This window comes from Phlebotomus argentipes, unplaced genomic scaffold (genome assembly GCF_947086385.1).
Source record: "Phlebotomus argentipes unplaced genomic scaffold, Phlebotomus argentipes genome assembly contig_15, whole genome shotgun sequence".
Taxonomy (NCBI): Eukaryota; Metazoa; Arthropoda; class Insecta; order Diptera; family Psychodidae; genus Phlebotomus; species Phlebotomus argentipes.
The window spans coordinates 18,433,572-18,460,553 of NW_026776181.1; the positions used below are offsets into that span (position 1 = coordinate 18,433,572).

The following is a 26,982-nucleotide window of genomic DNA, read 5'->3' on the forward strand; positions in this document are numbered from 1 at the left end:
TTTGTTGACATGCATCAAGGTGGGAAGAAATTACTAGTTTAGTGGTATAAAAGTGTGGATTTAATTGGTGTTCAATTGAACAAGGTGTAATGCCATATGTTTGTATTTTGTATACGTGCAATGGAGCGATCTTTCGCCAATTTATTGGCTTTATAAATCACTTTCACTGCTCACCACGCCAGAGGTACATGAGGTGGCTCTCCAATGAGAACCGATGGAGGTCTTTATCAGTCTCTCCCGATGGTGTAATAATTCGTGCAGAAAATCGATACAACAAACCGACCTATTATGTGAGTGTCGCTTTGAGTGTTTTTGGGGAATTATTTATAATATCGAAAAAGCAATACGTTTTGAAGACTCTCTTCGGTTTTTGTTTTATATTTTCCTCAAAGTCCATCGCTTGAATTAAAAATGAGAGAAGCCTTTCTCTCTCTCTATCATCACCTATATCAAGGTGTGCAATGGTATCGATTTTTTGGCACATTGAAGAGCCAAATGAATAAAATATTTAAATCACGAGATGAAATTTGGGCAATTTGATGAATTTTTATGCGCAACAAATGGTCAATATCTTTTGACTTTTTCGAATCGATGACCGAATTGTGAATTGCAGACTCGCCCAAGAAATGTTATCACTTGTGGTGATTTTTTCTCGGCTTTGTCAATACAGTCACGTGCAGCTGTAAATCTCAAAGAGATCTGTATCTTTTATTTTAAGAGAGGCGCGCGAGCGTAGGAGAAATTGGCTCAACGTCTTTTTTGTTAGCTATATTGCTCGACTGTGCCGAAAAGACATGGATGGAATTTACTATTGCGCCAGACATTGAGCTGCGTGTGTTATTTAATGGCAACAGTTTTTGCCAATGTCATTATTATTACCCAGTGCTGGGGTCAATTGGAATTGATTAATAATGCAGACGAAATGGTGTGGCTTAAGAAGATTACTTCTTCACGCCACAACAATTCAATTTGCAGCGAGAAATGCGCGCGAGAAAGAGCGTTGAAAATTCATAAATAAATGGAATTAAAATGTCTCTTCTCTAGACATTCCATCAATGAAATATATTTTCATTTGTACCCAAGAGAGTGAAATGGTATTTTATGAAAGCCGCGCGAGAGTCAGAAGTTTTAATTACAGATTAATATATAATATTGGAGAGATGAATGGCAAATAGCCAACGTGCTTCGGTCAGTGGTATTGAATTCTGGATGTGTGTTGGAAAAGAAGAGAAGCAGGAAGGAGACCTTATCCAATATTCACGTGACAAAGTGAAAGAAAGCGAAAGGAATTGAGTGTGGTGCTGAAGACATCACAGTAACTGCGGCATTTAATAGACAATCAGTTTTTGTTGGGTGTCTCAAAAATAAAACCAATCACTCTATGGGCTATAATTCTCACTGAAAACCTATTAGATAAGTTCGTTTTTTTTTTCATTCATCACACACACAGCAGAAAATTGGGCAATTGCGGAATTTTTATCACTCTTTATTGTGGTTTTTCAACACCAGAATTTCTGCTACATATTTCACAACAAATTTAGACATGTAATTTCTTGCCATTTTTCATCTCCTCGTCCAACATCTTCACACCAAAGAAAAAACTTACATTTTACTTGCAATAATTCAAAATAATCTCGTGCACTTTATATTGTGGATGAAAGCAAAAACCAGAAGCTGCTCTTTATATCTTCGATGGTAATGGAAATATAATTTGTTTTGGCTTAAACGCGTATCTCTCTCGCTCAACACTTAAGGCCACGCTCAGCACTTTTACCGCCCCGACGAGCTTTTCAACTCCAACTGATCGCCGTCAAGACTCTCTGCTGGCCTTACCGACGAAAGTGAATTGAAGAAAATGTGTCCAGTGTGTGTTTCCCCCGCCAGTGGCCGTTTCGCGTGCAATCACACAAGGAGGAAACTGTGATGCTGTCGATGGTGTCTATTTGGCGTGTTTCTTCATGAGAAAATTTCCATAGGGGCGGATTGTGAAATAGTAGAGGATTTCGACAAAGCTCAGAAGACTGGCTCCCACGAAGAGTCCAGTTGTTCCTCCCATGGACACTGCAAAGAGAGATTCGCATTAGCTTTTCTTCGTCAGCACATTAATAGTGATTGCAAATGATTCTCTTGTGGCGTGAAATTCACACTTTTCGCATGAATTCTCTATTCATAGCGTCAAATGAGGGGTGAATAACTAATTTACGTCGAATTTTAACTTTCTTGGTTGAATTTCTTGGTATAAAAGCTTTGTGGACGATAAATTTGACGTATTTTGCTTCGAAATAGACCTAAACTTGAACAAAATTCAACCAAAATCACCGAAATTATTCATATTGGCTTGAGTTAAAATATTTATAATAAGTTCAGTGCTTAAAATCATATTTTCATTAGTGTTTTATTGCATTTTCTCTATTTTAAAAGTGCTTTAAATTAGTGTTCCTCATGATTTGGGACTCAATTGATATGGAAATGTGTTTCAGGCCTCTGAATTGTCTTTTTATCCAACATTTCTCTCAAGATTTGAAGAAAATTAATGTTTTATCAATTCACTGATACAATTTTGAGTTCATTTTCACTGTAATTCACTGTAAAAAAAAACACTCAATTTACACCTTGACGTCATACTCACTCATTATGGGATTACAGTTCCTTGAAGTCGAGCCAAATTCCGCCATAAGGGTAGATAAGGAATTGCTTAGGGTCGAAGATCAGGGGCGTTTTAGTCTTGGGATTAACGCTGAGCTCAAATTCATTAACCAGCGACACAATTGCAGCCTTCACTTGAGCCATGGCGAATCGCTGACCCAGACAAATCCTGGGTCCGTCGCCGAAAGGAATGAGAACTCCTTTGTCGCGAAACGCCTTAACGCCTCCGTTCTCCGGATCGAATCGCTCGGGAATGAAATCTTCGGGTTGGTAGTAATACTCGGGATCGCGATGGATGCTGTAGAGAGGAACGAAGATCTCCATGCCCTTCTCAATGGTTCTGTACTCTCCCTCGGAGAGCTTGAGCTCCGTCTGTTCGGTGACTGTCTTGGCCAGGAAGGAGGCTGGCGGATACAATCGCAGAGACTCCATGAACACCTGATCGAGATAAGGCATTTCAGACACAACATCGTGTGTGATTTTTCCGTGTTTCGCAAGAGTCTCTCTTATCTCATTGCGCAACTTGTCTTGGACATTCTTGTGCCGTGCAATCTCGAATAGAGTGAATGTCAGTGCGATACTGGATGTCTCGAAGCCATCGATGAAGAATGTCACGGCATGAGCAACCATATCGAGTTCATTCAAGTTCTTCTTCTCCTGCAACTCAAGAAGGAAGTGAAGATAGTCGAAGCGATTCACATCGGTTTTCCTTCTCAAAGCAATGGCATCTTTCATGATTTTCACGAAGAACTTTTCAACATGTTTAGGCACAAAGGGCATTTTGTAGACGTATTTGATGGCTGGAATCACGGTTTGCAGGAAGAAGAAGACAAGGATTCTGATGCTTGGCGTGAACAATTCTTTTCCCATTTCGCGAATGATGGGCTTCTCTTGGGTGAAGGAGCCAGCATCGAGGCCAAAGATGCAATTAGACACAACATCCGTTGTGAATTTTGCACACAATTCCTTGCCTTCGAATCCCTGGGCGTTATTCTTCTTCTCGCGCTTGATGTAGTCTTTCATGGCAGAACAGACATCCTCAACCACAGGATACATTGTCTTAATCTGGAAGAAAATGCACCGCAAAGTCACACAAAAATCACCTTCAAATGCCGATTTGAAAGCGTCAATTACTCACTCTGCTGACTGTAAAAGCCGGAGTGATTTCTTGTCTCTTCTCTTTCCACTCATTTCCCTTCAGCATGAAAGGATTCCGTCCGAAGATCGGATCGACCTCCTTATCCGTGAAATTGGCGAATGTATTGTCAGAGAAGAAGCGGAAATTCTTAATAAGCATTTCCTTAATGATTGTTGGATCCAAAGCGAGAATATTCGGTGATCTCATGTTCATAAATCCAATGAATTTGTAGCGATCTTTGTATTTCCTTCAAAGACAATTCACCCAGAATTAGTCGATAAACTCGACACTGAACTCGTTTTTCTATCCACTCACTTGTAAAGATCATCCATTTCGTAAGCCAGAAATTTCTGAGCAGTGATTAAACTGGGAACATTTCCCAGTAAGAATCTTGGCTCAGGACCAGGAATCTTCCTCTTCTTCCAGTAATCATGATTCCATGTCAAATAGACATAGAGAATGATTCCCAAACCACTCAAAAAGTACACAATTTCTTGAAACATTGTTCACCAACAGCTTCACTTGACTTCTTGACTGATGGAGAAAGTGAAAATGCCTCCTTTTATAAAGAATTCTCTCGTCAGACTGTAAAATATTTCGCCAGCGAGCATGATTTGTGCGTTCTTATCAGTGGTGATAGAGTGAATCCGTGAGTCTGATAAAAGAAATGCCAATCATGGTAGCAAAAACTGGTCAAAATAGGTTTCCATGTGAACGTAAAATTAATTTCTGCAATTACAAATTGTCCCAAAAACTCTGCTTGGCCTTTCGTGTGTCATTTAGTTTAGTGCGAAGCGACGAATCAAGGTTGATTCTATTTACAAACATAAGATTTGTATGTAGAGACAAAATATGCCGGCAAAATACCAAAACATTTTCACCAATTCATGAGCAGCTTTTTTTATTTACTTCTCATGAGATAAGATAAAATGAAAACAACACATTCTCTTTGCTATTTTAATACATCTTCACTTGTGTGTTAGAATTGGGAGAATTTTGGCGAGTTCAAGGTTGTTTTTATTTACAAACTGTGCTTTTTTTATTCCACATTTCCTGATATGTATGTAGGTGAGATCATGAAGCATTAAAGACGGTCTATTTCGCAATGTTATGATTATGATTTTACTTTCTAAAGGAATTGCGAAGAAAATGGCAGCTTTCTGCACGACGAATATTATTTAAAGCTTCTTGAAATTGAGCCACAATCCGCCCTCAGCATAAGCCAGGAATTGCTTCGGATCCAGCACGATTGGTTCCTTGGTTTTAGGATTGACGTCGATTTCAAAGTCTCGGATTAGAGACACAATTGCTGCCTTCAGTTGAGTCTGGGCGAATCTCTGTCCAAGACAAATCCTTGGTCCATCGCTAAAAGGCAAGAAAACTCCCTTTTCACGGAAAGCTTTCACTCCACCGTTTTCCTGATCGAATCTCTCCGGAATGAATTCATTGGGATTCTCATAGAACTCCGGATCACGATGGAAGCAGTAGATTGGAATAGCGATGTTGTCGTCCTTCTCAATTGTTCGGTATTCGCCCTCCTTGACCTTAAATTGAATTCTCTCTGTGCAGACTTTGGCAGAAGTCGTTGCCGGTGGGTAAAGGCGAAGGGATTCGTTCAGGACTTGATCGAGATAAGGCATTTCTGAGACGATATCAAAGGTGAGCTTTCCATGACTGGCGATAGTGTCTTGAATCTCCTTCCTGAGCTTATTCTGCGCATTCTTGTGTCCTGCCAATTCGTAGAGTGTGAAAGCCATGGCAATGCTGGACGTCTCAAAACCATCCAGGAAGAATGTCACGGCATGAGCAACCATATCGAGTTCATTGAGGTTCTTCTTCTCCTTCAGCTCGAGAAGGTAGTGAAGATAGTCGAAACGATCGACGTTAGACTTCTCTCTGAAGGCGATGGCATTTTTCATGATTTGTACAAAGAACTTCTCAATGTACTTTGGCACGAAGGCCATTTTGTAGATTTTCATCAGGAATGGGAGCATTTGAACTGCCATAAAGTAGAGCATAATTTGCCAATTTGGTTCCATGAGTTTCTTTCCCATCTTCCTAATTGTGGCATCGCCGCCAGTAAAAGATCCAGCATCGAGGCCAAAGATGCAATTGGAAACCACGTCAGTTGTGTACATTGCGGCCAATTCCTTAGCGTCAATTCCATCCACTGGCGCCTTTTCACATTCTCTCTCCAGATACTTGATCATAATCGCGCACACGTCGTCAATTATCGGGTACATGGTTTTTATCTAAAAGAGAGAATCTTTATCATAGCTTTTCTCAATGTTACGAAATCACCGAGACTCACTCTTGTTGACGTGAAGGCCGGTGTGATTTCAGCTCGTTTCTCCTTCCACTCATCGCCGCGCAACATGAAGGGATTTCTGGCGAAAATGGGATCAGTTTCCTTGTCCATCATGTCCGTGAATTGATTTGTGGAGAAGTGCTTGAAGTTCTTCACGAGCACATCTTTCGCCACATCCGGCTGCAATATCATGAGACTGGGCGATCTCATGCTGAAGAATCCTATAATGCCGTGACGGTCCTTGAACTCCCTACAAATGGTGAGTGAGAATGATTTCATAACTCGCCCAAGTTTCGGCGCAAAACTACACACACTCACCGATACAAATCGTCGACATCGTAAGTCATGTTACGCTTCTGGGTCACCATACTGGGAATGTTTCCCAGGAAGAAGCGCGGCTCCGGTCCTGGGAAATTCCTCTTCTTCCAGTGATTGTGATTCCATGTGATGAATACGTATCCACCGACAACAATAGTCGCGACAATCGACAGAATTAACCCAATCATTCTGGACAGAAGCGCTGAGGAAACACGCTGATTGACTCACATCGAGACACTGAGCTTTATGGCGTTCAATTCAGCTCTTATATATTCATGTTTTATATTCAAACACTAACTCATATTTTGGCCTTTACGCGCAGACAAAAAAATGATAGTGTGTGTTATAGCGGATGATAATTATATGGTGTGGAAGAGCGAAATTGTGGGAAGATAAAGTTTTGTGATCGATGTTGAGCAAAAACTGTAAAATTCTGTCACGGAGATTCAATTAAAGCATTGCAAATTATAGTATAAAGATCAATTTCTTGATTTCTTTAAGATTTTTATTGCATTAAAGCATTTTTACACTTCAAATCCTCTTAAAATTAAGCCATAATCCTCCAATTGCATAAGTCAAGAACTGTTTGGGATCAAAAATGATTGGTTCCTTGGTTTTTGGATTGACTTCAACTTCAAAATTGTCCAGCAAAGACACAAGTGCTGCCTTGATTTGGGCTTGAGCAAATCTCTGTCCAAGACAAATCCTTGGTCCATCGCCGAAAGGCACGAAAACTCCTTTATCGCGGAAAGCTTTCACTCCACCGTTTTCCGGATCAAATCTCTCCGGGATGAATTCATCGGGATTTTCATAGAACTCCGGATCACGATGGAAACTGTACACAGGAAAAGTGACATCATCACCTTCCTCTATATAGCGATACTCTCCTTCCTTGACCTTAATTGTGATTTTTTCTGTACAGATTTTACCCAACATTGTTGCCGGTGGATAAAGGCGAAGGGATTCGTTCAGGACTTGATCGAGATAAGGCATTTCTGACACAACTTCATGTGTAATCTTCCCATGCTTGGCGATGGTTTCTCGAATTTCTTGCCTCAGTTTCTCTTGGACATTCTTACACTTTCCCAGCTCGTAAAGTGTGAAAGCCATTGCAATGCTGGACGTCTCAAAACCATCCAGGAAGAATGTCACGGCGTGAGCAACCATATCCAATTCGTTCAAGTTCTTCTTCTCCTGCAACTCAAGAAGGTAGTGAAGATAGTCGAAGCGATTCACGTCGGTTTTCCTTCTCAAAGCAATGGCATCTTTCATGATTTTCACGAAGAACTTCTCAACATGCTTCGGCACCATTGGCATTTTGTAGAACTTTGTGAGGAATGGAATGATTTCCATCATAAAGAAGTAAACCATCATCTGCCAAGTGGGATCAAAGAGTCCTTTTCCCATTTTCCTAATTGTGGCATCGCCGCCAGTGAATGATCCAGCATCGACGCCAAAGATGCAACTGGAAACCACATCAGTTGTGTACATTGCGGACAATTCTTTGGCATCAATTCCATCCATTGTTTCTTTTTCGAACTCCTCCTCGAGGTACTTCTTCATGTTCGCGCACACATCTTCAATTATTGGGTACATGGTTTTTATCTGAAGTAGAATTTCGCAATGAAACACAGTGTAAAGTTGTGAAATATCAAACTCACCCTTGATGTTGTGAAAGCTGGAGTGATTTCTGCTCGTTTCTCTTTCCATTCTTCACCTTTCAACATGAAAGGATTTCTTGACAGAATCGGATCGACATTCTTGTCTGCAAGATCGGCAAATTCGTTGTCGGCAAAGTGCTTGAAGTTCTTGATAAGCATATCTCTCGCCAAGTCTGGCTGGAGAACCATCAGAGCTGGAGATCTTGTGTTGTAGTATCCAATCAGTCCATAGCGGTCTTTGAACTCCCTGAAAATGTGAAGGAATAAACTTTAAGATATTTTCTCGGTGAATCTTTAACCTGAACAAACCTGTATAAGTCGTCCATGTCATAAGTAATGTTGCGCTTCTGCGTCACAACACTGGGCAGATTTCCCAGAAGGAATCTTGCTTTGGGTCCCGGAATATTTCTCTTCTTCCAGTGATCATAATTCCAGGATATGTAGAAATATCCAGCGATCAGCAAAGCACACACAGAAGTCAAGATAAACTGAATCATTTTTATTTATCAAGCTGTGTGAATTCCGAATCACAACGAAGCGCGAAACTCACTGAATCTCGCACTTGCCGGGCGGCGTTTAAATACTCTCTATATAAAATAAGTGTTGAGCGATAACGGAGTTTGCTCAGTAGATATTCTCTTGTGTTTATGCCAATTTTTGGCTTGATGACGAACGTGTGCGATTGATCTAAATGGTGAAATTCGTTTACGAGGAAGATTTTAAGAGAGTTCTGAGTGTTTAATGAGAAACAAGTGTGTCTTAATATCCCTATTTATTCCTTATTTATTATAATGTTTTGAAATCCAGCCAAAGTCCTCCAATTGGATAGGAAATGTATTGCTTCGCATCCAAAGCCAGTGGTGTTTTGGTCTTAGCATTAACACTTATTTCAAAGCTCTTCACTATCGCAACTATCGCTGCCTTGACTTGTGCCATGGCGAATTTTTCCCCTAAGCAAATTCTGGGTCCATCGCCGAAGGGGAAGAAAACACCCTTATCTCGATACGCCTTGACGCCGCCGTGTTCCGGATTGAAGCGCTCCGGCATGAACTTATCAGGCTGATCGTAGTATTCTGGATCTCGATGCAAACTGTAGGTCGGAATCAGTATTTGCATGCCTTTGTCCACTCTTCTGAACTCCCCAGGACTCAGTCTGAACTCGCTGGTTTCTGTGCAAGTCTTGCAGAAAACACTGAACGGTGGATGCAGTCTTAGTGCCTCGATGAATATCTGATTGAGATAAGGCATTTCGGCGACAACGTCATAAGATAACTCAGAGTGTTTTGCCAGTGTGTCTCTTATCTCTTTCCTCAGTTTATCTTGAACTCGCTTGTTGCGCCCAAGTTGGTAAAGTGTATACGAAATAGCGACACTGGATGTCTCAAAGCCATCAATAAAGAATGTTATTGCATGAGCAACCATGTCCAAATCATTAAGGTTCTTCTTCTCCTGCAACTCGAGAAGGTAGTGAAGATAGTCGAAGCGATCGACGTTGGTTTGACGACGAAAGGCAACGGCGTCTTTCATGATTTCCACAAAAAACTGCTCAACGACTTTCGGCACGAAGGCAAGCTTGTAGACTTTTGGCAGATAAGGGAAAACCTGAGCCACCACAAAGTATGCAAAGATCCTCCAATTGGGCGTGAAAAGGATCTTTCCCATTTCTCGGATGATGGCTTTGCCACCAGTGAAAGAACCGCCATCAAGTCCAAAGACACAACTTGACATCACATCAGTGGTGTACTTTGCTGCCAATTCCTTAGCTTCGAATCCATCTGGTCTCTGTTGGATTTTGTATTGCAGATACTTGGTCATCCTCTTGCACACGTGTTCTATGACAGGATTCATGGTTTGAATCTGAAGGCGGACGGAAGTCTGTTAAATCCAGATACAAAGTGTAATTCTTCACAATGTTTAAACTCACTCTTGAAGTTGTGAACGCCGGTGTGATTTCCGCTCGCTTTTCCTCCCACTCTTTTCCTTTCAATATGAAAGGATTCCTTCCAAAGATCGGATCGGTCTTCTTATCAGTGAAGTGGGCGAATGAATTGTCCGCAAATGAGTGGAATTCACTAATAAGGACTTGCTTCACCAGGAGAGGATCAATTACCAGAATATGTGGCTGTCGCATGTTGATAATGCCCACAAATCCATGTTGACTCTTGTATTCTCTGTTGAGTGATATGAAAAATTAACTGCTAATCCTGGAAAATTAATTGATTTCACTTACTTGTAAATATCGTCAATGTCGTACGACATGTGCCTCTTCTGTATCACCGCTCCGGGCAAGTTTCCCAGCAAAAAGCGCGGTGCTGGCGATGGAATGTGTCTCTTCTTCCAGTAATCAAAGTGCCAGGTCATGTAAATGTAGAAAATGATGCCCAATCCGACGAAGACGCAAATGATTCCGTGGAGCATTTTGCCAAAAATTCACAGAGAGACGAAAATAAGCAACACTCTCTTCAGATACTCTCGACAAACTGAGCACATTTTCATTCGCCCAACACACGTGTGTTGTGGCGTTGTGTTGGAGTGCGCAGATAAAAAATATACACATTTGGCTGTTAGATAACTAACATTCGATTGAGATAGTACTGTGATAAAGTGACGAAGCAGGTTTTAATGATTGAATTTGTTTACGTATGATGACTTTCAATGTCTGGGATTTTTCTTTGCAGGCTTTTGTTAACTGAAAACAACAAAATTCATGACTTAAATCATTCTTTAATGACGTTGTAATTCAGCCAAACACCGCCGATGACACTTGGAATGATCTCCTTAGGATCCAGCACGATTGCAGCAGGAGTTTTGGGATTCACTGTAATCTCAAAGTTCCTCACAATTGATATAATTGCTGCCTTTATTTGTGTCTCTGCAAATCTCCGGCCAAGACAAATTCTCGGTCCATCGCCAAAAGGTAAGAAGCTCCCTTTTTCCTTGTGAATCTTTGTACCGCCTTTTTCTGGTGCAAAACGCTCTGGGATGAAGCTTTCAGGGTCTTCAAAATATCTTTCATCGCGATGAATGCTGTGAATTGGTATCATAACGCTGTATCCTTCCTCAACGACCATCATTTGGTTCTCACGAAGAGGCAATTCGCAGGATTGTGTGCAGCTTTTGCTGAGGAAGAAAGCTGGCGGATGAAGACGAAGAGTTTCTGCCAAGACTTGCTCAAGATAAGGCATTTCGTGAGTGATTTCAAAGTCTATTTTCCCATGTTTTTCAGTGAATTGCCTGATTTCATGCCTGAGTTTGTCCTGGACATGTTTGTTGTACGCCAATTCGTATAGTGTGAAACCCAGAACAACACTGGAAGTGTCAAATCCATCCAGGAAGAAGGTGATTGCATGAGCAACCATATCGAGTTCACTGAGCTTCTTCCTCTCTTGCAACTCAAATAAGTATTGCAAGAAATCTGAGCGATCAATTTTGCTCTTCTTCCTCAAATCAATTGCATCTTTCATAATATTGACGAAGAATGCTTCAACAGCTTTCTCAACGAATGTGATTTTGTACAATTTCCTGAGCGATGGAAGCATTTGCACAATGAAGAAGTAAAACAGTATTCTTGGAGAGAAGTTAAGAATTTTCCTTCCCATCTCTTGTATCGGTGATTTCTTCACGGCAAATGATTTTGCATCGATGCCAAAAATACAACTCGAAACAACATCGGCAGTAAATCTTGCTGACAAATCTCGGGCTTCAATTGCTTGATGATTTTCTCTCGAGATATAATCCTTAAGACGCTCACAAACATCTTCCATGACAGGATACATTGCCTTTAACTGAACATAACAGTGGAAATAATCTTATTCTGATGAAAGACAACGCATAATTAATTCTACTTACTCTCAGTGGAGTGAAAGCTGGTGAAATTTCTGATCTTTTATCCTTCCACTCTTGACCCTTAAGAAGGAATGGATTCCGCCCAAAAATGGGGTCCTTTTCCTACAATATTCAATTGAATTCTTTTATCCTCAAACACTTTGATCAACGCAGACAATTTTAGTGCTTCACCTTGTCTGTCATGTCGGCAAATTCATTATCTTGGAAGTTCTTAAATTTATTGATAAGAACTTCTTTGGTTAAGGATGCATCGGTTATCAAATACTGAGGTTGTCTCAAGTTGAAAAATCCCACAAAATTATATTTTCCCTTGAATCGACTGAAAAGCATAAGGATGTGTAAGAAGAATATCCAAAGAAATCAATCAATCACTCGCTTACTTGTAAATCTTCTCAATGTCGAGTGTAATGTGAACCTTTTGCCTCGCTGCACCGGGAAGATTTCCCACAAATACGGCGGGTTCAGGATAAGGGATTCCTCTCTTCTGCCAGTGTTTGTAATTCCATGTCAGGAAAAAGTAAATTCCACTCACGATGCAGAACACAATGTACAAATAGGTCAACATTTTGCCGTAGCAAATGGAACAAGACTGAAGAAACCACACAAACTGATTTTTCACTTCAGCTATTTTGGGAAAATGTTAGTCATTCGCCTTTGAGTAATCTCATAATCTCAGAGCCTTGATTAAAAAGCTCACATGGAAAAATTTGATAAAAATAGTTGATAAGATGAGGAGAAAGTAAGTTTACAGTATAAAACTCTTTATTTATGCTCTAATCTTCTTGTAATTCAGCCAAACACCGCCAAGGATATTCGGGAGGATTTCCTTGGGATTCAGAATGATTGTCTGAGGAGTTCTGGCGTCGACGGTGATTTCAAATTCCCTCACAATTGACACAATTGCGGCCTTGAGCTGAGTCAATGCGAATTTCTGGCCCAGACAAATTCTCGGTCCATCGCCAAAAGGCATATAAGTTCCCTTATCCTTGTGCACCTTTGTGCCTCCTTTTTCTGGCGCGAAACGCTCTGGGATGAAGCTTTCGGGATCTTCATAGTATCGTTCATCACGCTGAATGCTGTAAGCTGATATCATAACGTTGTATCCTTCCTCAATTGTCTTCATTTCGGTCTCCGTGAGCGGCAATTCGCAGGATTCGGTGCAAATTTTGCTCATAAAAATAACCGGCGGATGAAGACGAAGAGTTTCTGCCAAGACTTGCTCAAGATAAGGCATTTCATTGATGACATCAAAGTCAATTTTGCCATATTTCCCTATGGTTTCCTTAATTTCACGCCTCAGTTTATCTTGAACATCCTTACTCTTAGCTAGTTCGAAGAATGCATAGCAAAGGGCGATGCTTGATGTCTCGAATCCATCCAAGAAGAATGTGATTGCATGAGCAACCATGTCGAGTTCACCGAGCTTCTTCTTCTCCTGTAACTCCAAAAGAAAGTGAAGATAGTCAGCTCTGTCAGTTTTGCTCTTCTTCCTCAAATCAATTGCATCCTTCATGATGTTTATGAAGAACTTCTCCACCATCTTGTCCACGAAGGTAATTTTATAAATCTTCCTGAGCGACGGAATAAGTTGAACCAAGAGGAAATATATCATCAATCTTGGTGAGAAGTTCATCAGTTTCCTTCCCATTTCGCGAATGGGAGCTTTTTCTCCGGCAAAAGATCCCGCGTCGATGCCAAAAATACAACTCGAGACAACATCTGTGGTGAATTTCGCTGACATTTCCCGCGTCTCGATTGCCTGATGATTTTCCTTCAAGATGTATTTCTTCAGGCGTTCGCAGACGTCTTCGATAACTGGGTACATGGCCTTGATCTAAATTGAACGATTGTTGATTGAAGAATGAAGCAAAGGAAAGACTTTTTACTTACTCTCAGTGGAGTGAAGGCTGGTGTGATTTCTGATCTCTTATCTTTCCACTCTTGACCCTTAAGAAGGAATGGATTTCTCCCAAAAATGGGATCTTTTTCCTGAGAAATGAAATAAATTTCAAAAATATGCAAACTCTTATGAACTTCGATTCACTTTACCTTGTCTGTCATGTCAGCAAATTCATTATCGTGGAAGTTCTTGAACTTATTGATAAGAACGTCTTTGGCTACAGCTGCATCGGTTATCAAATATTGAGGTTGTCTCATGTTGAAGAACCCCACAAAATTATATTTTCCCTTGTATTCACTGAAAATATTACAATAAACATCAATTCAACTCATCCATCAGAAGACAATCACTTCAATTCGCGCACTTGTAAATCTTCTGGAGGTCAAGAGTGATGTGTTGCTTCTGGGTTACTGAACCGTGAAGATTTCCCACAAATACGGCGGGTTCAGGATAAGGAATTCCTCTCTTCTGCCAGTGTTTGTAATTCCAAGTGAGGAAGAAGTAAATCACATTTCCAATAAGGAACACAATGTATAAATAAAGTAACATTTCAGAGAAAAACTTTTAGTCTTTCCACTTTGGAGATCTGAAAGCGACTGAGCAAATTTCTTCACTTCTCTCAAACTCTCTTTTGCTGAAGGACGCACGATTTTTAGACGCAATGATAAATGTCTTGCGAACAGTGTAAATCTCCAAATGTGTTTTAATCTGCGGCGCACTGATTAAGCCATTGTTGTGTAATACTGATAAAAGCAGACAAATGGGGAATGAGAATTAATTTTTGGTGTCAGGAGCTTCATTAGGTCGTCATAAAATAATTTATTTGGCATAATTACACTTTGATTTCCTTAAATCGCAGCCAAGTTCCGCCTAGAATTGTTGGGAATATTTCTTTGGGATTCAGTGTGTAATTCTCAGGCGTCTTAGGATCAAGCGTGAGCTCGAAATCCCTCACGATCGACACAATTGCTGCCTTCAATTGTGCTTGAGCGAATCGCATTCCCAGACAAATTCTCGGTCCATCGCCAAAAGGATAAAAGTAGCCTTTTTCCCTATAGATTTTTGTGCCTCCTTTTTCTGGTGCAAAACGCTCTGGGACGAAAGTTTCGGGATCTTCATAGTATCGTTCATCACGCTGAATGCTGTAAATTGGTATATTGAAAACACATCCTTCCTCAATGGTGATCATTCGGTCTTCTGTGAGCGGCAATTCGCAGGATTGTGTGCAGATTCTGCTCAAGAATGTTCCCGGCGGATGAAGACGAAGAGTTTCTGCCAAGACTTGCTCAAGATAAGGCATTTCATTGACAATATCAAAGTCAATTTTCCCGTGTTTCTCATAAGTTTCCCTTATTTCTTCTCTAAGCTTTTCTTGGACTGCTTTGTTTCTGGCTATTTCGAAGAGCGCGTAAGACAAGACAATGCTTGAGGTTTCAAAACCATCAATGAAGAAAGTGATTGCATGAGCAACCATATCAAGTGCATTCAAATTCTTCCTCTGCTGAAGCTCAAGAAGATAATGAAGATAATCCATTCTGTTTGTGTTGTTTTTCTTCCTCAAGTCAATTGCATCTTTCATTAGTGTTTCAAAGAATCTCTCGACACTTTTCTCAACGAATGAGAGTTTGTAGATCTTTTTTATAGACGGAATCAGTTGCACGAGGATGAAGTAAATGATTACTCTCGGCAAAGGAGTCATTAGTTTCCTTCCCATCTCGCGAATGGGAGCTTTTTCTCCGGCAAAAGATCCCGCGTCGATGCCAAAAATACAACTCGAGACAACATCTGTGGTGAATTTCGCTGACATTTCTCGCGTCTCGATTGCCTGATGTTTTTCCTTCAAGATGTATTTCTTCAGGCGCTCGCAGACGTCTTCGATAACTGGGTACATGGTTTTAATCTATAGAACAGAAAAGAATTACACGTTCATTCATCATGTTGCTCTTGTCCAATTAGATCTATTTTTACCCTGAGTTGTGTGAAAGCTGGAGTAATTTCTGCTCTCTTTTCCTTCCAATCTTCGCCTTTGAGGAGAAATGGATTTTGTCCAAAAATTGGATCCTTTTTCTAATATAGAAACGCAATGAAATGACTTTCACATAAAGAGAGGCGAAGATAATTTATTACCTTATCGCTCATGTCTGCAAATTCATTATCGTGGAAGTTCTTGAACTTATTGATAAGCATATCTCTCGCCAAAGCTCCATCGGTAATTAAAAACTGCGGTTGTCTCATGTTATAAAAGCCAACCAAGTTGTATTGCTCCTTGTATTGACTGTAATATATTGAATCTGCCATTATTCTGCCGCCTTCTAATGTTGTTATTTACACAATGATGCTGTAAATACTTGTATATTTTCCGTATGTCATGCACAACGTGATACTTTTGCGACACTCCGCCAGGAAGATTCCCAACAAGAAGCGCCGGTTCGGGATGAGGAATTCCTCTCTTCTGCCAGTGTTTGTAGTTCCATGTCAGGAATAAGTAAATTCCACTCACGATGGCGAGCACAATGTACAAAAAGACCATCATTTTGTCCTCTCACAGCAGAAACGCAGTACTGACTGAATGAGTCTCTCTTTGCTTCGATTTGTCTAACTCACACATTCTATTTCTAACACTTTGGCAATGAACATAACATCCACTATTACACAATTTCGGAGGCAGATTGAAACCATACAAGCGCTCACGAATGTGATTTTAGTTTACAATCGACGACGTGTATGTATAATGTACAGATGTTATATGTTTTCCATGAACGAAGATAATTACGGCGGTTCTTATCATACCTTGTTATATCCTATTTCACAAATTCACTTTACACCTTTATATTTTTGTATGTGACATGAAAAGTAAAATGCACAAAAAATTTTCACACAATTTTATTTGACGCATCAATTTCGCGACATTCACACAAATCTCGTATGTATTTTCAGCGGGTTTTATTGAAATTACACGGTTTGTATTAAATCATCAGTTATTCTCAAAACATAAAATCGTATACATGATAATCATAATAAAAATGCATGAGATTATCCATTGATTTCTTTAAATCGCAGCCAAGTTCCGCCTAGAATTGTAGGAATAAATTCCTTAGGATTCAAAGTGAAATTCTCAGGAGTTTTAGGATCAAGCGTGAGCTCGAAATCTCTCATAATTGCCACAATTACAGCTTTCAATTGAGTTTGAGCGAATCGCATTCCCAAGCAAATTCTCGGTCCATCGCCAAAGGGTAGAAAGCTTCCTTTTTCCTTGTGAATCTTCGTTCCGCCTTTTTCTGGTGCAAAACGCTCAGGAATGAACTTTTCAGGGTCTTCAAAATATCTTTCATCGCGATGAATGCTGTGAATTGGTATCATAAGATAAGAACCTTCGTCAATGGTGATCATTCGGTCTTCTGTGAGAGGCAATTCGCAGGATTGTGTGCAGACTCTGCTCAAGAAAGTCCCCGGAGGATGAAGACGAAGAGTTTCTGCCAAGACTTGCTCAAGATAAGGCATTTCATTGACAATATCAAAGTCAATTTTCCCGTGTTTCTCATAAGTTTCCCTTATTTCCTCTCTAAGTTTCGTCTGAACATCCTTATTTCGGGATATTTGGAAGAGGGCGTAAGTCAAGACAATACTTGATGTCTCGAATCCATCAACGAAGAAAGTAATTGCATGAGAAACCATGTCGAGTTCACTGAGTTTCTTTTTCTCCTGCAATTCCAGAAGATAGTGAAGATAATCCATTCTATCGATGTTGCTTTTCTGCCTAAGGTCAATTGCATCCTTCATTAGGACTTCAAAGAACTTCTCAACGACTTTTTCAGTAAATGCAATTTTGTATATCTTCTTGAGTGACGGAAGCAATTGAGTCACGATGAAGTAAAACGTTATTCTTGGTGTGAATTCCATGAGTCTCCTTCCCATTTCGCGAATGGGAGCTTTTTCTCCGGCGAAAGATCCCGCATCGATGCCAAAAATACAACTCGAGACAACATCTGTGGTGAATTTTGCTGACATTTCCCGCGTCTCGATTGCCTGATGATTTTCCTTCAAGATGTATTTCTTCAGGCGCTCGCAGACGTCTTCGATAACTGGGTACATGGCTTTAATCTGGAATTGGAGAATGTTTTTTCTTCATTTTTTCATTGATTTATAAAACTCATGTTTACTCTGAGTTGTGTGAAAGCTGGAGTGATTTCTGCTCTCTTTTCTTTCCATTCTTCGCCCTTCAACATGAATGGATTTCGCCCGAGAATCGGATCTTTTTCCTGACAAAACCAGAAGGAAAAATGAATTGTTTCAAATCACGCAGGGATGTTTCATTACCTTATCGGTCATATCGGCAAATTCATTGTCGTGAAAGTTCTTGAACTTGTTGATAAGCATATCTCTCGCCAAAGCTCCATCGGTGATTAAATACTGTGGTTGTCTCATGTTGAAAATGCCAACCAAGTTGTATTGCTCCTTGAATTGGCTGAAATATCAAATTATTCCACTCTTATTCCGCGTGGAGAATCTCTAAATTGTTTCTTACTTGTAGATTTTTTGGACATCGTAAACTACGTGATGCTTTTGTGTCACGGCGCCGGGAAGATTTCCAACAAATAGTGCAGGTTTTGGATAAGGAATTTCCCTCTTTTGCCAATGATTGTAATTCCACGTGAGAAAGCAGTAAACACTGCTCACGATGGCGAGCACAATGTACAAAAGAACTATCATTTCACCAAATTTTCACTTCAACAGAGACAATAAGATTGTTTCCTGGCCAGAGCTCAACACAGACTGACTTCAATTCCTCTCCTTCGCATCAAATTTGCATGAGTCTCGAACACAAATCTGTTCTCCGTTTACCAATATAAATCTCAGAGCAACTCTCGGAGGTTATTTAATCAGAGACTCTTTGATTAACGCGCGGAATGGAGCGTGAAGTTAAAAATATCTCACTAAAACACCGAAGATGTTTACCAAATAAAATTCATTTTTAGCAGTGTGAAGAAAAATCTGTTTATTGCATCGTCAATTAGTGTAATTCTTCTTCTAGAAAACTGATTTAAAGAAGCAAATTTGTGTAAATTAGCAGGACTTTAGCTGTAATGATATTGTCTTACTTTTCTACATATTATTTATACTAAAAGCATCAAAAGATCTGGTGTAAATTCTAAAATGTTTCCCACTAATCTCAAATTAGAAAAGCCTTTCATGGAATAAATCTCCTTCGGCATCACCGCAACCACTGCGTATTCCCCGGAAGGATGTGTTGTACTTTGAACGCCAATCATGAATTTTGCGTTGTCTAGAATTTTTGATGTCTTAACAACATGAAAACCTTCAGAATTGGTAAATGCCCACGTTCCTACGCGCCTGAAGAAGTTCTCAACGCCACTCGTGAGGTTCTTGTAGTCCACAGAATATATCTTATTGATGAAATATCCAGAACACACAACATCTCTCATCCACGGCAGGATTTCCGTGTACATGCACTTCTTCTCGGTTTCATACTCAAGTTTTTGCATGTTTTCCTTAGTGAAGCTTAAATCTCTGATATTTACAATGATCTCAGTTTGATTTTTGGGACAGTGTAAGTCTTTTCCCAGATATTTTCCATAGTGAACAGTCCAAGAGGACAAATCTCCTTCAAAACAGAATCCGAGAGATTCACCCTCAGACGGAATTCTGGCTATTGTGTAGCCAAAACCTAACTGACTATCTAAAACTACATATTTAACGCGAACTTTGCCGTCCTTATCACTGATTGCTATATCGAAGGAATCATCAATTGTTTGTCTAACAGTGATCTTGGAAGTGTCGAAGACTTCACTGGGCTTCACAAAGGCTCTCAAATCAATTCCGTAATCGGCAGGAAGTAGGATTTTCCATCGGAAAAAGCTCATCAGAGAGACGATAATGTCTTCAGGAGGCATATTGAGCATTCCTGAGAATGGTTTTCTGTACAACATCGCGGGGAAAGTCAAAGGAAGAAGTTTTCCACTCTGCGAAGCTTTGTAGGAATCCATTATGATGCCATAACTCGCGCCAAGATCCTCAAAATCACCTTTCAGCAGAGATTTCTGATTGTAATTCAAGAAATCATAATTCCCAGTCACTTCTGCGACTCTCTGACTGTCCGATTCTCTCGGGAGATTGAAGTAAACTTGAGTCTGCTTGTGAATCCTCATCCCAAGAAGTGGCGTCAATGCATTATTCTTCTCCAATTCGAAGGATCTACAGAGCAAAAGAGAGGAATTATGTTAGAATAGCTTTCCTGGAATTGTTTCTAGTAACTCACATTCTACCGTCTTCAAGACTATTTGAGAAGTTTAATGCAAGTTGCTTTGTAAAGTGAAGACTGGACATCTGACGACTTCCGTGCGATGTCATCGAGTTGGAATGAATAAATTCCATTCCTCGAATACTCTGAAGTGTGAGATTGGCGCTCAAGATGATTGAGGACTTCTCGCCGTTTGTTGAGGTTGTATTAAAGATTTTTCCAAAGTTTACAGCGATAAGCGAGGTGATTAATAGTGGTGTTTGAGAGAAAATTCGCAGATGTCTTCCAGCGTCCATGGGAAGGAAGAAATCAGTGTTGCGCAGAGAGAAAATGGCAAAACACTCCTTCGACAATCCTTCAAATTCAATGTCCGAATGTGGCATGATGACACTATATATTAATGCTAAAATAACCTTCTTGTTGAACTTGGAGGTTTTGGAAAAGACCGTCCTGGAAGCCTTGGAAAGGCTCAGTTCATACTTATGTTTGGCTGACGCTAGATCTTTAATGTAATCGAAGATTGAATCGTAATCCGACAAACGCAGGAGAAAAGAGTATTTTTCTGCAGACGATTCAAAGATTTCCACATGAATTTGCTTCAATGTGAATTCGTCAAAGATCAAATGGGCAGAAATAGTGAAATCCTCACCAAAATCGCCGTGGCTTTTGAAGAAGAAACTTTGCGATCGACATGAGGATGTATTTTTTAACAGTTTCCTAAAATTGTCTGGAAGGATTTTCCTCTCTATCATATTAATGCTTGTGGATGCGAAGAAACTGTACAAATCACAGTTTGAATCGACGTGTAATCTCCTGGCCAAGGCTTCAAATCGCGTCCAGAGAGTTTCTCCGTCGTCATAAGCTAAGCTATTGAGCATGATTTTCACATTAATCGCTCTTAATTCGGTGGATAAATCTTTATCCGCAGCATTAGTCAACAAATCAGCAAAAATGTCACTTGGAAAGCTCTTCATGGACTTCCCGAGCGCGTACAAAGCATGAATCTTGAGATCTTCAATCTCTTCTGAGATGATTTGCATTAGAAAGGAGCTAAATTTCGGATTCTTCAAATTCCCCATCGCTTGAAGAAGAGTTCTCTTCTCATCATAGCTTTCCGTCTTGGAGAACTTGTCAGTGAAGAACTGAAAAGCTTGCTTCACATGATCATTATTGTCAGAATGAGCTAAAGTCAAGGCGCGTGAGTACGCAAGAAGTGCCCCAAGAGGAACATCTTCGACCATCGTGAGATTTCTGAGAACATCCAGAGATTCTTTCGAAGCTTCTCGCATGTTTCCTGTCAATTTCACCAGTATCATTTCCTTCTTAAGCGCCAAATCAGGATTTGTAATCAAGTTTGCACAAAAGATTGTGGCTTCTGAAGATCCCACCAATGGCAGGACCTCGTAGAAGTTCCTCAACATCTCAGGATTGCCGGAATCGCTTGCCTTCATTGTCATTTGGTTGATCGCAGAGAAATCCTCCTCAGAGAAGGTCTTCATGATATCCAACATTTCAGTCATTGCCCAACTCATCGAACTCGCCTCGGATTGTCGAGGTTCAGTGAAAAACTGAGAATCCTCAACTTTGGACATTTTTTTCAGCAATTTCTCTACTTCGAGGAGCATTTCTTCCCTCTTTCTCTCCTCGGGAATTGTCATGAAATCCCTGATGCTGTAATCAGTCAGAGAATTGAACTGAAGATCGTGAATTGTTTCCCAATCAAAGAGATCCGCTTTCAACTCCTCCGCAGGAATTTCTGCTCCTTCATTCAGCCGGAAGCTGTAGAAAGTGCGCAGAACGTGTTCCAACTCATCAGTTTTTGCCGGAGTCATGTAAATATACTGTTGCAATTCCAGACTCTTCATTGAATATTTCTCCTTTCCCACGAAATTGTAGTTTCGAAAGTTGGTCATCTGAATTCCCGGGAGTTTGTGCGAATCTTGATTAGTGAACTGTTTCTGCGTGAAATCACTGCACTTCATTGGCTCAAAGTTCTGCTCAACTGAGACACTTTCATCGCCTCGATATTCCACAAAAGACATCACTTTGCAAGATCCGTATTGATTACTTTGCTCATCGAAGTACTGATAATTCTTTGTGTCATTTTCATGCATTCTCAATGTGGTGAAGTTGAAGAAAAGCGCACTGGCAATGACTTTTATCATATTCTCACACTTTGATTCCTTCTTGAAGATCATCTTCCCTTCCGGCGTCAAGAGGAATTCAAAGGTTTTAAGGTTCTTGAGTTCTTCAATTGTGGGCTCTTCAGATGTTAAGTTATCCTCCTTCGAGGGTTGCTCAATTTCCATACTTCCATTTCCCTGAGCGATGCGTATGAAGACCATTTCATTGTCATCTTAAAAGACACAGAGATAATTTCCTTAATAAGTCATCAGCAGAGCAATAATTCGGAAAAACTTACAAGGTTTCGTGATCATCTGCATTGCAATTCTAACGACGCTCTCAAAGCCCGACTTCACAATTCCACTCTTCACGATGAAATCCACATTGTATACTGCTCCTGAGCTCTTATCACTGCCCAGGAGGTGATCGAGGGGCTCTGCAGAAGCCCAAAAAGTGAGAATCGCGAAACAAGCGACGAAACACTGAATAAACTTCCGCATGATCACTCGCAATCGCTTCTCGGCAAGCAACTGAGTGAATTTACCTGATCGTCTCTGCAATTTATACTTTCCGTGTGTGAAGCAGGGAGAAAATATATTCCCGTCTTTCATCTGTCTTCGATGGTATTCAGCAAAAGTCCCATGAAAGTCTCCGATCAGAGAAAGAACCCATTGAAACTATTGACTTGAGATGCTGCAATATTATCTTCCAGAAAACCTGTACTATGTGGGTTACTCTCTAGAATAACCAGTTTCTTAACAGTTCTCTTGATACTTTCAATTAAGGAATTGGCAGAACTTCTTCTCAGCGGTGAGATTTGCACCATTTTTGAAGCACAGTTACTTTGACGTCACGGAATAACTCGCCCAGAAAGATTGCTTGAGTTTCTCAAATTTTACCGGCACAGAATATTTGTCCACACTTTGCCTCTGTTTATTTATTGATTCTCTAAATAAGTACAATTCTTTTAGGATAACTCCTTAAATTCCAGCCACAATCCTCCAACTGGAGTCGAAGTGAACTCTCCTGGAGCGATGACAAGGGGTTCCTGGGTTTGGGAATTGGGCAGAAGCTCGAAATGCTTGATGATGTCCACAATGCCGGCCTTCACTTGCGTCATGGCGAATTTCTGACCCAGACAAGCTCGTGGTCCATCGCCGAAAGGGATGAATACACCCTTTTCGCGATATGGCTTCGTTCCTCCACTTTCTGGACTGAAGCGCTCGGGATCGAATGCCTCAGGATTATCATAGTGCAGCGGATCGAGATGAATGCTGCGCACAGGAATCATAATGGAAATGCCTTTGTCGATGGTTTTCGGCTCACCGTCAATCAGCTCCAATTGGCAACTTTCTGTGCACTTCTTGGACAGCAGAAGCGCCGGTGAGTGTCTTCGCAAAGTCTCCATCATCACCTGATCGAGATAAGGCATCTCCAGGAGCTGATCGAAAGTGATTTTGCCATGCTTGAGCTCAGTTTCTCTGATTTCCTGCCTCAACTTGTCCTGAATTGTTGAGTTCTTGGCCAATTCGTAGAGAGCATAAGACATGGCGACACTGGAAGTCTCAAAGCCGTCCAGGAAGAATGTCACAGCGTGTGCCACCATGTCGATTTCAGCCAAGTTCTTCCTCTCCTGCAACTCCAGAAGGTAGTGAAGGAAATCCACTCGCTCAATCTTGTCCCTCTTGCGTGTCTGAATGGCGTCTTTCATCAGATTGACGAAGAATTCCTCCACTTTCTTCGGCACGAAGGACATTTTGATGACATGCCGCATGAAGGGCAGCACTTCGATGAGGATGAAGTAGAGAATGGCTGTCATGGAGGGATTCATTAGATTGATGCCCATTTCTCTGATCAATGGCTTCTCTTTGGTGAACGATTCAGCGTCCAGGCCAAAGATGCAACTCGAAACGTTATCAGTGGCATATTTTGCACACAATTCTTTCGCTTCGATTGCCTCGCGATTGTTGGTTTTCACGTAGTTGTTCATTTTCTTGCACACATCGTCAATCACTGGGAAGAGTGACTTTATCTAGGAAGAGTGAAATTATGATTAGACAGTGAATTAACACCGTGATCAATTGTCTAACCCTGGCAGGAGTGAAAGCTGGCGTGATTTCCGCTCTCTTTTCCTTCCATTCCTCGCCTTGCAGCATAAAAGGATTCCTGCTGAACATCTTGTCCACGTCTTTGTCGCCCATGTCAGCGAATTCATTGTCATGGAAGTTCTTGAACTTCTTCACCAGAATTTCCTTCACGGTCTCAGGATTGAGAGCCATCAATCCTGGATAGCGCATGTGGTAGAATCCGACGAAGTTGAACTTATCGCGATACTGTCTGGCGGGGATTAGTTTTATATTTAGTTCAGCAATGATAAGGAAAAGCAAGAGCCAAAAATACACTCACTGATAAATGTCATGGGCATCATAGACCATGTTTCTCGCCTGTGTGACATTGCTGGGAAAGTTGCCGAAGAAGAATCTGGCATTCGGACCAGGAATTCCCTTCTTCGCCCAGTGATCGAAGTGCCACGTGAAGTACACGTAGATGGCAATAACCACTCCACTGACAAATGTTAGAAGGAAAAACATTGCTTCCGCACTTAATCACAACACACGCCCGAAATTGACTTGATTCAAGCAAAGCCACCGCGACGAAACTGCTGAATGTTGACTCTCGCGCGGCTAGATAAAGCTTCTCTATTCTTTTTGTATAAAACACGCAGTGTTTTGACGATGATAAAACACCGGGTGACGTCGTGAAGAACATATGTAAAGTATTGCGCGGATTTTTTTATCGTCATTTCTCTATTTTCTCAAAATTGTGAAATCTTTGCCCATGGCGACTCACCGACTAAATCCAATCGGCCTCGAACAACGTTTCTCTTGTAACGTTCCGTCGGCAGGGCTGAAAGTTCAATCTCCACCTGCGCCACAGCCTGATGATTGCCGCCCCTCGAGGCATCCATTGAGCCCCTGCGTGGGTGGACAAACATCCATTAGCTGGAATGTTGTGGCAAGAGGGAGTCAACAACTCACTTGTTCTTCGAGTCGTGCACGATAGACACATCAATTTCTGTGCATGAGGGCAAACAATCGCAAACCACCCCCTTTCGGCCGTGCGATGACCACTTGGGGATGACAATCGACAGCTCCTCGTAGTGCTCGTTGAGGCACTTCAAGCCGCTGATGTTGCAATGCAAATGAGGAGCTATTTTGAGGGAATGGAAATGGAGAAGACACACACAATTTGTGCTTGTTTTCAAAACACACGATGAAGTTTCCCGAGTAATTTTCACGGTTAAACCACCATGGAAAGGAGGCGGAAATTATGCAGAAGTAACTCATCATCTAACTTGCAAAGTTCAGATTGAAATGCGTAAATAACACTCACAAACGTTGGGCATTAAGTGACTTGTGCAGTTGCAGATCTTTAGCTGAGCATCCTTTCGGCATTGCACAGAACAGGCGCTGTAGCTGTAGGATTCGTGGACGTCCAGGATGTTCTCGTCAGGATATCTGCAGCTTCTCTGCGCCACATTCACGTCACGCGTCTCAGGATCATTTTCAATGTTCTTCATCGTGATCTGTCGACTGATTGTTCCACTGTTAAGCTGATCATTTGGCCAGTGGATTATAGATTGACTTACTAGTATGAAATGTGAGGCGTGACTGCTAGCATTTCTGACTTTGGGGTGACCAAATGTGGAACATCTTCTTCGCCAAGAATATAAATCTGTGCGGGGAGGAGAAAAATGTATTCAATTTGCGTTTGTCAAGAGGAAAAAGGCTTTTCATCTTACATTGGCTTCTGTGAGAATTTCCATGGTGAGCCTTCCGGGTCCTGAATATTTGTCAGAAATCATTGGCATTTTCATCTTCTTGGGGTTTCTGTGTGTAGAAAAAGATGGAATCAATTGGATTGTGCACTCATGTTGCACTGATGTGTTCTCTCACTCTGTTTGAATGGAGTTAATGGCATAGCAAGTGCCGAGCTCAGAGTCCATTGGGAAGAAGTAATCGCAGCAATTGAATTTCCTCTCGCCATTCCACTGGCACTCCTTCAGGGTTCTCGAGCAGTCGCTGCGCACTAGTCGCGCGTACTTGATGTAGTCGGAGAAGAGGCAATTGGCGATGGGTTCATCGCTGGCGCACTCGTGCACCAAGTGATAAGATTCACCACGGAAGTAAGTTATCTCGCTGAGAACTTCTTCCAGCGTGAAATCATGCTCCACACCCCACAATCTTTATGTAGAAGTTCATGGAAGGGAGAGTTGCATTTGAGTTGCATGAGATTATTATGCGGTTGAGTGTGTATATTTAGGCGATAAGAGAACAACTTACAGCTCTGAAATTTCTTGAATCTTGTCAGAATTCTTCGTTTCGCACACAGCAATTGAGGGAAAGTGGGTTTTCCAGTTGAGAAATGACGTTTCCACCACAAAACTAATGGCATTATTTTGAAAAGCATCTGCAACAAAGGCGTTAAAGAGAAGCGAAGATTATAGAGTAATTTTGCCACTAAGAAACTCTCTGGTGGTTACCGAGAGACGCTCGAATGAGAAGACCCGATGCCATCCAGGAGGCAAAGACACACACGACCCAGAAAAATCTAAAGTGGAAATTGATTAAATTGGGAGCGCGAAATGAAGGAGTGCAAATTAAAAAATACCTCTCTGAGTGCTGATATCTTTCGTCAACGATAAATTTAGCTCCATGGAGAGAAGAGTTCTTCATGTACTCCTTCCAAATGTCTCTGAATCCCATTTCACGTGAATTCAAT

The 26,982-nt window shown here is 41.0% G+C and overlaps 6 protein-coding genes across 7 annotated transcripts; all 6 read right to left on the reverse strand.

Annotated features, from left to right (window-relative positions):
* Positions 1-1,463: 1,463 nt before the first annotated feature.
* On the reverse strand, positions 1,464-26,966 carry LOC132263306 (probable cytochrome P450 28a5). Of its 2 annotated transcripts, XM_059763003.1 has the most exons (10): positions 26,872-26,966; positions 26,744-26,811; positions 26,544-26,670; positions 26,157-26,444; positions 26,003-26,090; positions 25,850-25,935; positions 25,594-25,793; positions 25,239-25,410; positions 25,051-25,154; positions 1,464-2,061 (listed from the first exon to the last, which is right to left on the reverse strand). In XM_059763003.1, the coding sequence occupies exons 1-10, from the start codon at positions 26,964-26,966 to the stop codon at positions 1,940-1,942; spliced, it is 1,350 nt and encodes a 449-aa protein (XP_059618986.1). In that variant the 3' UTR covers positions 1,464-1,939. The 2 variants fall into 2 exon arrangements, with proteins under 2 accessions (XP_059618986.1, XP_059618985.1); XM_059763002.1 differs by lacking the exons at positions 25,051-25,154; positions 25,239-25,410; positions 25,594-25,793; ... (4 more) ...; positions 26,744-26,811; positions 26,872-26,966 and adding exons at positions 2,630-3,711; positions 3,785-4,031; positions 4,100-4,474 and having other exon boundaries at positions 1,945-2,061.
* LOC132263305 (probable cytochrome P450 28a5) lies at positions 4,728-6,844 on the reverse strand. Its single transcript, XM_059763000.1, has 3 exons — positions 6,411-6,844; positions 6,096-6,342; positions 4,728-6,036 (listed from the first exon to the last, which is right to left on the reverse strand). Exons 1-3 carry the CDS (start codon positions 6,596-6,598, stop codon positions 4,963-4,965), a joined length of 1,509 nt encoding a protein of 502 aa, XP_059618983.1. The 5' UTR covers positions 6,599-6,844; the 3' UTR covers positions 4,728-4,962.
* Positions 6,908-8,601, reverse strand: LOC132263304 (probable cytochrome P450 28a5). Its single transcript, XM_059762999.1, has 3 exons — positions 8,381-8,601; positions 8,072-8,318; positions 6,908-8,015 (listed from the first exon to the last, which is right to left on the reverse strand). Exons 1-3 carry the CDS (start codon positions 8,566-8,568, stop codon positions 6,942-6,944), a joined length of 1,509 nt encoding a protein of 502 aa, XP_059618982.1. The 5' UTR covers positions 8,569-8,601; the 3' UTR covers positions 6,908-6,941.
* LOC132263307 (probable cytochrome P450 28d1) lies at positions 8,816-10,544 on the reverse strand. The gene is made up of 3 exons (XM_059763004.1): positions 10,302-10,544; positions 9,996-10,242; positions 8,816-9,928 (listed from the first exon to the last, which is right to left on the reverse strand). Exons 1-3 carry the CDS (start codon positions 10,487-10,489, stop codon positions 8,858-8,860), a joined length of 1,506 nt encoding a protein of 501 aa, XP_059618987.1. The 5' UTR covers positions 10,490-10,544; the 3' UTR covers positions 8,816-8,857.
* On the reverse strand, positions 14,605-16,379 carry LOC132263308 (probable cytochrome P450 28a5). The gene is made up of 4 exons (XM_059763005.1): positions 16,166-16,379; positions 15,945-16,092; positions 15,786-15,884; positions 14,605-15,717 (listed from the first exon to the last, which is right to left on the reverse strand). Exons 1-4 carry the CDS (start codon positions 16,348-16,350, stop codon positions 14,650-14,652), a joined length of 1,500 nt encoding a protein of 499 aa, XP_059618988.1. The 5' UTR covers positions 16,351-16,379; the 3' UTR covers positions 14,605-14,649.
* On the reverse strand, positions 16,715-18,573 carry LOC132263309 (probable cytochrome P450 28d1). The gene is made up of 4 exons (XM_059763007.1): positions 18,343-18,573; positions 18,135-18,282; positions 17,978-18,076; positions 16,715-17,918 (listed from the first exon to the last, which is right to left on the reverse strand). The coding sequence occupies exons 1-4, from the start codon at positions 18,525-18,527 to the stop codon at positions 16,851-16,853; spliced, it is 1,500 nt and encodes a 499-aa protein (XP_059618990.1). The 5' UTR covers positions 18,528-18,573; the 3' UTR covers positions 16,715-16,850.
* Positions 26,967-26,982: the final 16 nt, after the last annotated feature.

Excerpts from the sequence above, each read along its gene's own strand:
- LOC132263306 (XM_059763002.1), bottom strand. The coding sequence starts at position 4,287 with ATGTTTCAAGAAATTGTGTACTTTTTGAGTGGTTTGGGAATCATTCTC. Across the intron at positions 4,032-4,099 it reads GAAATGGATGATCTTTACAA|GAAATACAAAGATCGCTACA; the intron begins GTGAGTGGATAG and ends TTGTCTTTGAAG. Across the intron at positions 3,712-3,784 it reads CGGCTTTTACAGTCAGCAGA|ATTAAGACAATGTATCCTGT; the intron begins GTGAGTAATTGA and ends ATTTTCTTCCAG.
- LOC132263305 (XM_059763000.1), bottom strand. The coding sequence starts at position 6,598 with ATGATTGGGTTAATTCTGTCGATTGTCGCGACTATTGTTGTCGGTGGA. Across the intron at positions 6,343-6,410 it reads GATGTCGACGATTTGTATCG|GGAGTTCAAGGACCGTCACG; the intron begins GTGAGTGTGTGT and ends CACCATTTGTAG. Across the intron at positions 6,037-6,095 it reads CGGCCTTCACGTCAACAAGA|ATAAAAACCATGTACCCGAT; the intron begins GTGAGTCTCGGT and ends TCTCTCTTTTAG.
- LOC132263304 (XM_059762999.1), bottom strand. The coding sequence starts at position 8,568 with ATGATTCAGTTTATCTTGACTTCTGTGTGTGCTTTGCTGATCGCTGGA. Across the intron at positions 8,319-8,380 it reads GACATGGACGACTTATACAG|GGAGTTCAAAGACCGCTATG; the intron begins GTTTGTTCAGGT and ends TCACATTTTCAG. Across the intron at positions 8,016-8,071 it reads CAGCTTTCACAACATCAAGG|ATAAAAACCATGTACCCAAT; the intron begins GTGAGTTTGATA and ends ATTCTACTTCAG.
- LOC132263307 (XM_059763004.1), bottom strand. The coding sequence starts at position 10,489 with ATGCTCCACGGAATCATTTGCGTCTTCGTCGGATTGGGCATCATTTTC. Across the intron at positions 10,243-10,301 it reads GACATTGACGATATTTACAA|AGAATACAAGAGTCAACATG; the intron begins GTAAGTGAAATC and ends ATCACTCAACAG. Across the intron at positions 9,929-9,995 it reads CGGCGTTCACAACTTCAAGA|ATTCAAACCATGAATCCTGT; the intron begins GTGAGTTTAAAC and ends GTCCGCCTTCAG.
- LOC132263308 (XM_059763005.1), bottom strand. The coding sequence starts at position 16,350 with ATGATGGTCTTTTTGTACATTGTGCTCGCCATCGTGAGTGGAATTTAC. Across the intron at positions 16,093-16,165 it reads GACATACGGAAAATATACAA|TCAATACAAGGAGCAATACA; the intron begins GTATTTACAGCA and ends AATATATTACAG. Across the intron at positions 15,885-15,944 it reads TTGCAGACATGAGCGATAAG|AAAAAGGATCCAATTTTTGG; the intron begins GTAATAAATTAT and ends TTTCTATATTAG.
- LOC132263309 (XM_059763007.1), bottom strand. The coding sequence starts at position 18,527 with ATGATAGTTCTTTTGTACATTGTGCTCGCCATCGTGAGCAGTGTTTAC. Across the intron at positions 18,077-18,134 it reads TTGCCGATATGACCGATAAG|GAAAAAGATCCGATTCTCGG; the intron begins GTAATGAAACAT and ends TGGTTTTGTCAG. Across the intron at positions 17,919-17,977 it reads CAGCTTTCACACAACTCAGA|ATTAAAGCCATGTACCCAGT; the intron begins GTAAACATGAGT and ends CTCCAATTCCAG.